Source organism: Papaver somniferum, chromosome 4 (genome assembly GCF_003573695.1).
Source record: "Papaver somniferum cultivar HN1 chromosome 4, ASM357369v1, whole genome shotgun sequence".
Lineage (NCBI taxonomy): Eukaryota > Viridiplantae > Streptophyta > Magnoliopsida > Ranunculales > Papaveraceae > Papaver > Papaver somniferum.
In genome coordinates, this window is record NC_039361.1 from 129,731,434 (window position 1) to 129,742,168 (window position 10,735).

General features: G+C 37.1%; 2 protein-coding genes across 3 annotated transcripts; both read left to right on the plus strand.

Annotated features, from left to right (window-relative positions):
• Nucleotides 1–581: 581 nt before the first annotated feature.
• On the plus strand, nucleotides 582–1,004 carry LOC113273127. Its single transcript, XM_026522894.1, has one exon. The coding sequence runs from the start codon at nucleotides 582–584 to the stop codon at nucleotides 1,002–1,004; it is 423 nt and encodes a 140-aa protein (XP_026378679.1).
• A 440-nt stretch (nucleotides 1,005–1,444) lies between these two features.
• On the plus strand, nucleotides 1,445–4,445 carry LOC113276566 (phosducin-like protein 3). 2 transcript variants are annotated; one of them, XM_026526187.1, is made up of 5 exons: nucleotides 1,445–1,594; nucleotides 2,793–3,078; nucleotides 3,186–3,329; nucleotides 3,490–3,695; nucleotides 4,018–4,445. In XM_026526187.1, exons 2-5 carry the CDS (start codon nucleotides 2,831–2,833, stop codon nucleotides 4,176–4,178), a joined length of 759 nt encoding a protein of 252 aa, XP_026381972.1. In that variant the 5' UTR covers nucleotides 1,445–1,594; nucleotides 2,793–2,830; the 3' UTR covers nucleotides 4,179–4,445. The 2 variants fall into 2 exon arrangements, with proteins under 2 accessions (XP_026381972.1, XP_026381973.1); XM_026526188.1 differs by lacking the exon at nucleotides 1,445–1,594 and adding an exon at nucleotides 1,611–1,629.
• Nucleotides 4,446–10,735: the final 6,290 nt, after the last annotated feature.

Sequence of the window (10,735 nt, forward strand, 5' to 3'; positions counted from 1 at the left end):
ACTTTAAATGCTACTTTTAACAACACAATAGTGAATGAAATTCTGAATATCAAACTTTACTCCACAGAGAATGACTTTCTGAAAAAAGATAAGTTATGAAGGACTCTTACTAGGAATAGAGAGTTTTCGGTTAAATCTTTATATGCAAAATATCAAGATCCTACTAATTCTGTAATTGCAAAATCAAAGAAGTTTTGGAGATCCCTGTGGAGCATGGATACTTCTCAAAGGAGAAAATTGTTCATCTGGAAATGCATCCAGGATGCACTACCAACAAAACACAAGCTAGGATCTATTCAACCTGAATGTGTTTTTGTCAGCAGGCAGTTGAAACAACTCAGCATCTATTTTTTGATTGTGCTTATGCAAAAGATGTATGGAGTCTAGCACCTTGTGCTATTCAGGGAGTAATTTCTAACTCTGCCTCTCCTCCTTTCTTCTTAGATGTTTACAATGAGTGGAGAACAGGGAATGGAGACTCTATCTCCATAGCCTTAGCTTCTACCAAATGTTGATTCATCTGGAAGGAGAGATGCTCTAGAATTTTTGAAAATAAATCTTGTTCCTCAGCTCAATTAGCTATGTCAATCATAAAACATTATGCTTATTGTCATCCTGATACAATACTCTCAAACAGATCACCTAATACTTCCCATCTTATGAGAAATATCTTGTGGTCATTTCCTCCTAAAGATACTTATAAAATCAATTGTGATGCCTCTTGGATATCAGCACAGACTAATGCAAGTTTTGGTTTTATCATGCAAAATTTTACAAGAAATTTGAAGGCAGCAGGAATTGGAAGTTTCAGAGCTTCATCGGCAGAAGAAGCAGAAGCAGTAACTCTGCTTCATACTGTCCAATGGGCCATCACAAAGAAGATTGGAAATTTGGTTATTGAAGGGGACATTCTAGCAACAATTATGTACGTTCAAGGAAAATGTAACTCAATCCAGTGGCAATGTATTGCATTTATAGATGAAGTAAAGAATTTGATAAATTAGTTAGTGTCTTTTTTGGATTTCAAAGCTGTGGACAGGAAAGCAAATGGAGCAGCTAATATTTTGGCAAAAAAAAAATGAAGAATTGCAACAGTCAATCAAACTTGGGAAGAATTGACACATCTTTTTAACATTACAGACTTACTTTTGATAATGTAAAAGCTTATGATGCAACCAATTTAAATTATGTTGATCATGTACTACCAGGAACTACTAATCCATCAGATTCACCATTGTCGGGCATACCCAAACAGAACTAGCCTTAAACGAGACTGAACCAAATGCTGAGGAGTCTCTTTTCTCTTAATATATCAACCTTACTTTCAAAAAAAATAACTTAAAAAAAAAAACGGGATAGGGATGGGAAATTGCGACCATAGTGCTTGGCCTTAAGGTAGTAATTTTATAATTTTCCTAATAACCACTGGACCTGGTTATTTGCCCCGGACCCAATTAGGCGTAGATACATGGAATTCCATAGATTTACTTTTAGGTCCTCCTCCACTCCGTTTTCTTCTTTTTTTCTGATCCGAAAAAATAATTGTCTCAGAACAAAAGGAGGACTGATTTGAAGCTCTAATAATCAAATGCAGGTATGTTTCATTTGATCAAATCTTTGCATGAAACGGTAAAATAATTGCTCATCATTGTTTAGCTTTTCGTGAATAGGTGATTCTAAATTATTATTGATGAATAGATTAGTATGGGATTTAGAATCAATTAGGGATATGAATAGATGATTCTTTTTAATGAAAATCCATCTTGCCATAAGTTGTTTAATGTAAATATCCACATTACCACATCAAAATCGTTATTGCTTGGCAAGATCTTGTGTAGCAATTACGTCAAGAAAAACATGTTACACACCAGCTCAAATTGGGATATTGCTTAAACAATTATGTATAAAGCTTTAATACGAATGCAACAACCACTTTATAAAGTTTGATTTTACTGAAGTAGGAAGTAGGAGGTACTTGTCACATGCTGTTAGATTAGGATATCAGTTTTCTTCCCATGGCGGTCCTGTTAGATTATGACTCTTTGAATTCTTATTTTCTTATTGTGTTGAAGACAGTCAGTATGATAACTGAAAGTAGATCGTTATAGTGCAAACACAATCACAATGCATACAGCAGTACCTAGTTCCTAGGTTAGCAGCGAAGCTATAAGAAAAGGTAAGATTTAAGGGTTGTAGGCACCGTGATGATTCAACACCTAGCTAGATTTCCAGTATCTGTTACAGCTGATTAGTTTTAGATTCTCAATTCAAGAGAATAGTCAAATATAGATTATTTGGCTAAGAACCCTGTCTTACAGTGGATTACGTTTTAGATTCTCAATTCATGAGAACAATCAAATATTGAATTTTTGGCTCAGAACTCTCTGTTACAGTTGAGATCTTTTGCTACCGAGCCTACCATTTCCTTGATCACATATTGAATTGTCTGCATGTTTAATCTGCAACTTAGTTCATTGCAGGAAAGGTGTTTGACATGATGCTTCATGATTTCCTTGATGTTAGCTTAAAACTTGAGGTAGATATCAAGCTTAGACTTAAGAATTTGGTTAGGAAAGGGAATTATAAATTTATTACTAATCTATGCTAGATTTTTTCCAGAATTTATACATAAATGAAAACACTTCATGGACCCGTCTTTTAATTGTAAGACCCACCGGCACAATAGCGCGTTTACGATCTCAGTCCTGTGTTCGCAGTTTGTACCGATTAACTTTGGGGAGCAATTCTTTGAATTGTGTAATAAATGTATTCTTGTTTCTCGAACCACACAGGAAGCGAGATTTGACTGAAGCTGTAAAAGTATACATCAATGGGTGATTATCACTTTATATACAAGGATGTTGAAGGAAGGACGACACAGTGGGACGATATACAAACAAAGTTAGGCAATTTACCTCCAAAGCCCGCTCCATTCAAACCCCCTGCTTTCACCCCTGCAGAAGATGAGAGTTCGAAACCAAAGGACAAAGCCTGGCTAGATAATAAAACTGAAGAAGACCTTGAGGATCTCGAAGATGATCCTGAACTTGATGATGACCGCTTCCTTGAAGAATACAGGTTAGCATCATGGATATGCAAATTTCTGTATCTATTTTTTTTATAGAATAAGTTGTTTTTCTTTTCATATTACATGCTTTTGACAAATCTACTGTTTTGTATTAAAGAAAGAAAAGACTAGCAGAGATGAGGGAAGCTGCAAAGATAGCGAAGTTCGGATCTGTAATGCCGATATCAGGTGCAGATTTTGTTCGCCAGGTCTCCCAGGCTCCATCAGACGTTTGGGTCGTAGTGTGTTTGTACAAAGAAGGGTAGTGTATAGATTCTCTTTGTTACCAGTTTTGCGTGGTTTTCTTTTCCAGGATTTTGGTTATGGGTGGTTAGTTGTTATAACAGGGTTGTCTGGTAATCTCTTTTTCTTACATTTTTCTGTTGGTCTTTCTGATGCTTAAATATACACGATTACTGCAGAATCGCAGAGTGCGGGGTACTCTTACGGTGCCTGGATGAACTAGCTACAAGATACCCAGCAACGAAATTCGTCAAAATAATATCTACAGAATGCATTCCAAACTACCCAGATCATAATGTTCCTACTATCTTGGTTTACAATAACAGTGCTGTCAAAGGAACATATGTAGGCTCGCATCATTTTGGACGGAGGTGTACTCCTGAAGGTACATTGACTTGACAAGCATTTCCAACTCGTGCTGTTTTATGTATCTTTGTGATAGTTGTTTTTCAAAGGTCTAGAAAAATTACCAAGAAACTGAGTCATGCATTTTTGAAAATGATTTTTGATCCTTTTCTGTCGTCAACAGGATGGTCGTTTGTATTGATTTTCTTGAACAACTATGTTAACTGATTAATGTTCAGACCTAGAGGATCCTGACCCTATCTCCACTATAATGAGAGACACCCTATATCCATCTTTCAGAGCTGAAGTTTTTGTAATTCGGTACTTATTTTTCTACATTATTCTTGGCCATGATAATTCAGCTGTTGCATTAGTCCTCTGCCAGTCCGATCCTGTACTTAATGATGGCCAGAGTTCAAGTGAATCGTCTAGAGATGCAGTCCTCGATCAAGTCCGCAGAAACTTTATTGAGAAGGTCGTAACAGAGCGTGAAGATGCAGATGATGGATACAACAGTGATTAGAATGTGAAAACTGTTCTCCACTCAGTGAAAAAGAGAGATGAAGAGGAGATGCTGGTGTGCAATATTAGATTGGTCATGTTCTGGTTGAAATTTAGTTATGTCTTTTTGTGTTTAACATGTAATTGTCCACTTTAAAGTGTATCGAATTCTTCATGTAAGGTTTCCTTTCTGATGCTTCCCAGTTTTTTTTTTTTTTTTAAAGCAATTTATTGGTTAACTGGTTGTAAAAATTACAGTCTTCTTCTATCCATTTGATAATATCAGCCAGATAGTTATCTGTAAAACAAAAATTACTAGCTTCTACTCTAGCTTTTTTTCCCAAGGTATGAGCTACGTTGTTTCCCCGTCTATTAACTAACTTACAAAACCATAATTTATTACTTGAGAATTTGTTTTTGACTGCAGATATTAATCCTTGGTTGAAACAGTGAACTTGGAACTCCAATTCAGCTCAAAAATAACTTTATTATATCCCAACACTTCAATCCACTCCATTGCTTTCTCTGGAGCTTTGCATTCCAAATGTTCAGCTCCAATTCAGCATCCACCTCTTCCTCCATCTTGATCTCTTTAACTCCTAAGCAGTTCCCTGCAAAATCACGAACAATTAGACCAACACTACCATTTTGGTGTCAGATATATATGAAGCATCCAAATTAATCTTCACAAAATCCTTGTTGGGTGGCAACCACTGCTCGATGAGCATGGAAGAGTTTCTATTTAAATGACTAGTAGAAATAGAAAGATTGGGTTGCATAATTAAATTTTGTATTCTGATTATTGTGCCCCGAGGGTTTGGTTTAGAATTCTGAAACACCAAGTTATATATGTCCTTCCAATTATGCCAAACCACACATATTAATATGGAAAGATTACTTTCATGAGCCCTAAAACTATCATTCAAATGCATATCATTAGATGTAAACTAACTTATCACCCATTCATTAAAAGTACTAATGTTATATATATCAACGACGATATTCACATCCATACCCATCCATATAGCTCTAACAAAAGTACACTCCGTAAACAAGTCATTAACAGTTTCCAGACTATTATTGCAAAAACTACAGTGCAACTAAATATCTTGTTTGTATCTAAAAATTTTATCTCTAGGGAGCACTATATCTTTTAAACACTTCCAAACAAACAACTGAACTCTATAAGGGACTCTAACATGCCAAAGTTCTTTCCAAACATCACTAGAAATAATATCCCTATGAATATGATCATTAACATAATTACTGCATATTGTGTTGTAGGCATTCTTGACAGAAAAGTTTCCTTTCTATCAGGTTTCCATATAAGGTAATCCTCGCCAGTAGATGGAATTCTCATATTGAGATAGCATTCGCAGTATCCTGAGAAAGAAGGGAAGTAATGAGATCAGTATTCCAAACTCTAGTGTCAGGTAGAAACAAATCACAAACAAATTACAAGAAAAAAGACTAGAAAATCCAGTAACTGGAATATGTGGTCTAATATAACTGAAAAGCGGGGGTCTAACAACCATACCCAATATTTCGTTTAGGCAATCTGTATGGATTAACTCCAATATAATTCCAAAAAAATCAACTAGACAGTCGGACTCAATCAAGGAAAATATATCCAAGAGTTATATCTCAATTTTTCAAATCAATGTGCAATCGAACAGATTGAAATCTGTGAGCTGGATCAATATGAGAAATAACTTGGATGGTACCAAAGACCAATATTCAAGCGTCAATCAATTTCAATCAACAACCAAAGGTTGGATTAACCAATTGATTGAACTACACACAACCTGTGATATTTCAATTATATAGAAAATATAATGCGGAAAAGAAATAACACAAACACCATAAGTTTTGTTAACAAGGAAACCGCAAATGCAAAAGAAAAACCCCGGGACCTAGTCTAGATTTGAACACCACACTGTATTAAGCCACTACAGACTCTAGACTACTACATGTTAACTTCAGACTGGATTGTAGTTGAGCCCTAACCAATTTCACACTAATTAAGGTACAGTCGCGTTCCTTATATCTCTGAATCCCAGCAGGACGCTACGCACTTGATTCCCTTAGCTGATCTCACCCACAACTAAGAGTTGCTACGACCCAAAGTCGAAGACTTGATAAACAAATATGTCTCACACGGAAAAGTCTATTAGATTAGATAAATCTGTCTCCCGCAGAAATACCTACGAAGTTTTTGTTCCGTCTTTTGATAAATCAAGGTGAACAACAACCAATTGATAATCCGGTCTTATATTCCCGAATAACAGCTTAGAAATATCAATCACCTCACAATAACTTAACTATATGGTAATAGAACAAGTTATTGCGGAATCACAAAGAATGAGACGAAGAGCTTTGTGATTACTTTTTATATCTTACCTATCGGAGATAAATCTCGAGAAAATATTAGAGAATATAGTACTCAATACGATAAAACAAAGTAAGATCAGAACACGCAACTATAGAGAAAATAGTTGGGTTTGGCTTCAGAATCCCAATGAAGTCTCTAAGTCGTTAACCTATAATGGTTTTAGGAAAAACCTAGGTTAAAGGAGAATCGACTCTATTCGCAACTAGTATCACACATGATGTGTGGGGATTAGGTTTCCCAGTTGCTAGAGTTCCCCCTTATATATTCTTCAAATCATGGTTTGATAACTTTGGAACAAAGCAATCAATATTCACCGTTAGATGAAACCTGATTCAAGATTCAAGCTAATATCTTTCCACCGTTAGATGGTCTTTATCTTGTTACACACAAATGAAATATACGTTCATTTAGATATGGGTAACCGTACTTAAACATGTATATTGAGTTGGCTCAATAATAATTAACCGAAGTTAGCCATATGAACACTTTTCTCTTAACCTTGTTCATCTTAACACTTCTAGATCAATTGATAATAAAATGAATCTAATTGTGTTACTCATAGAGTTGTTCAATTGTTTATATACTCATAGAAGTATACAAGACACAATTAAAGAAAAATCGGACTGATGCAAAAGAATCAGTTCGTGAACATTTTAGCCACGGTTTGCAAAAATTGCATTCCTTAATTTATAAATGTATTTGTTCATGAGTACGAAATCATACTTAACCGATTTAAGAACTTGAACCACTTAAGTTTGCAAATGGGTACACAAACTTAAGTTCCGGATATTTGGTCACAAGCCGACAGTTTGCAAACGGGTATGCAAACTTTAGCTCCGGACCGAAATCAGTTGAAATCGATTGCGAACGGGTATGCAAACTTGGTTCCCGGACTTCAACAGTTAAATCATTTTGCGAACAGGTATGCAAACTTAAGTACCCTGACTTAAACAGTTGAATAAGTTTGTGAACGGGTATGCAAACTTCCGGTCCTGAATCCCGTCAAAACAGTTCGTCCACTAAGTATACAAACCGTAATGTATCCAGACATAGGTTTTAGCTCTTAACTCCCATTTCAATCATTGAAACATTTTTAGAAGACGACAATAGCTGTCTCACACAAACTATTAGCTTATCAGCAATTTTCAAGTGATCGAATGCTCAATATGAAACATTCCGAGCCTATATCAAATGACTGTCTCACACAAATCATATAAGATACCAGGTGATTTTCACATGATCATATTTTGACTTTCATCAAGAATAATGATTGTTGGAGCACTGCTCGGTCGAACTCGCAAGTGTTGATATCTCAAGCTTGTTTGTCAAGTTTAGTGATCAAAACTATAAGTCTTGATTTCTAGTATACTTATAGCGATGTCTTGGACTAGGATAGATTGTGTAGTTGAGCTTTAGACTTCACGACGTTCATCAATTGAAGACGAAAAACTACTAAGGAGAGCTTGTGGAACTTTATCAACAAAAGGTATGTGGAGACTGAGACTCATCTATCACTCGGAAAGTCTATTTCTACTCTATCCTCTTCTTCAGACAAAAGTCGTATTGCTATATAGTATTCGATTTATACATATTTGATATTTCGAACTGAGTTTAACTCGTTTACATATTTCTCGAAATATGTGTTGGTAAGATTTCGCTTTAACCAAGTTCATCTTATATTCTTGACGAAAATCAAAAGATGATCATGTGAAAATCGCCTGGTAACATCTTATATTATTTGTTTGAGACAGTATGTAGACACGGAATGTTTCGTATTGATCATTCGATCACTTGAAAATTGCTTTGAAGCTAATAGTTTGTGTGAGACAGCTATTGTCGTATTCTAAGAATGTTTCAATGATTAAAATGGAGTTTAGAACACTTAACCTTGATTGGATTATATACATAGCATGCGTACTTGCATATATGTTGATCCAAGACCGGTGTAGTATGCATACCCGTACGCGTACTGGCGAACTCAGTTGAAGTCCGGGAACTTTGGTATGCGTACCCATACGCGTACTGATTTCAACTGAAGTTTGGATGTGTGACAGTATGCGTACCCATTTGCGTACTGTCAAACACAGCAAGTCCGGCTACTTAAGTATGCGTACCGGTCTGAATACTTGAGTGTGTTATGTTCTAAAATCGGTTATGTCATGAACCAATACATTAATGAAATAAGGAATGCAATCTTTTGCAAATTGTGGTTATAATGTTCATGAATCAAATCGAGTGAATCAAACCTATTTTGTTTCAATTGTGTCTTGTATACTTCTGTGAGAATATAAACAATTGAACAACTCTAGAACTAGTTTCATTTGAGTCATTTAAACTAGTTGTGGTTAAGATGAATAAGGTTGATATGAAAGTATTCATATGGCTAACTTCGGTTAACTATTTTTGAGCCAACAAGGTGTACACGTTTAGGTACGGTTACTCATATCTAAATGAAGGTACATTTCATTTGTATGTAACAAGCTAAGTTCGATCTAACAGTTCAAAGATATTAGCTTGAATCTAATCAGGTTTTCATCTAACGGTGAATATTGAATGCTTTGTTACCATGGTAACTATTTTGGGGTAAAAACTGATTCTGCTGGAAATGGTAAATTTGGGTGTGCCGCCGAGAAACAAATCTAAACCTTAAACAAATGCACTGCACTGGAGTACTTTTGGATTCGAGAGATCAATTGTACAATCCTAGACTAAACCAAGAAATGGTCGTTCCAGTCTTGCTTCGGTCACAAAGTGAAGGAGAAGGGTTGATCTTAGGGAGGAAGCGAAGAAGGTGTTGAGATATGAATGTTGAATTATAGAGGTGTGGCTGTTTTATGACTTATATCAGAATATGGAACTGGCTTGCAGAATGTAATCTATCAGTTCTTGGTGTTATTCTGGATACTTGTGTTGATAACACTTGTTTTTTGTCGAAATAGGTTAAGACCTATTTATACAAGTCATGATTGAGCGCACCCTAATCTCGTAGGAAGTGGAGGCAGTTAAGTAGTGGCGAAGTGGGGATTATGTAAAAGTGGCGACAATCGCGTCTCCATCATGGGTGGGGGGGGGTGGGTGGGTGGGGGGGGGGTGGGGGGGGGGGGGGGGGGGGGGGGGTGGGTGGGTGGGTGGGGGGTGGGGGAGGGGGGGGACCGTTCAACCTTACTCCAACTACTCCTTTACTTTTATTAACCGTCCGCCTTTCCTAACACTTTCTCGTAATGGAAGAGTTGCACGTCGCACGCTGTAAACCACCAAACCAATTCCCTAGTGAGCATCCCCAGTTCGTGACATTGTTTGATGTCTCGAATATATACATCAAGTTGTCGAGTGGGTCAAGTCATGAGACTTGCCGCTTAAAACAGCACATAGTGCTTTTATGTCAAATAATAAAAGTGTTTGTGGAATCAATATTTATAAAACATAATTTATAATCGAAGTATATAAAGCATTGCTTTTAAACAAGCAGCTTAAAATAATCGATGCTCATGAAGCATCACTGTTTTTGAGCTCGTCTAAGTTAGTCGCGGAGCTTAATGTCTTAAAAGGAGCATGACCGGCCTTTTTTAGGGAGTTGGTAGGAGCAACGTGCGCATCCCAGAGGTTGGCCAGTCGGTCCCTATAGGAGAGTGGCGGCCGGTAGCCATTCTAACATCCTATCGGTCGGTTTAAGTTAGATCCAGACCGGTTAAATCAGCTAGCCAAGTTAAGTGACTGAGATGATTTGCGGCAGTTGATGGCTGTCGTTGAATTATTAAAGTTACATGCGAATGGCGCGACCAACCATTTTTGGAAAATCGTTGGGATCACATGGGCAAGTCGTGGCTTGGCCGCTCGCTCCTCATGAAAGAGGGGTGGCCGGTGATCATGATGTTACCCTGTTGGCCATCTAGAATCAGATCTAAAACGTCTGACTAGGATAGTGAAGTTGCACGCACGAGATGATTTTGCAGCATTTGCGTAATGCCGCTGACTCAATTTAGGGTTTTAGAGCCGTGTGGCCAACCCTCTTTAGGCTAATCGATTAAAGGCATTGGACGTTGGTTTGAGCAGACCGATTGGCCATATATAGAGGTGGGTTGCTGACGAGCATGCTGACATCTTATTGGCCGCCTGGAATTGGATCTAAGCCAGTCAATTTGGCCGGCGAAGATGGACGGATGTGATCATTTTGCGACAGTGGCACG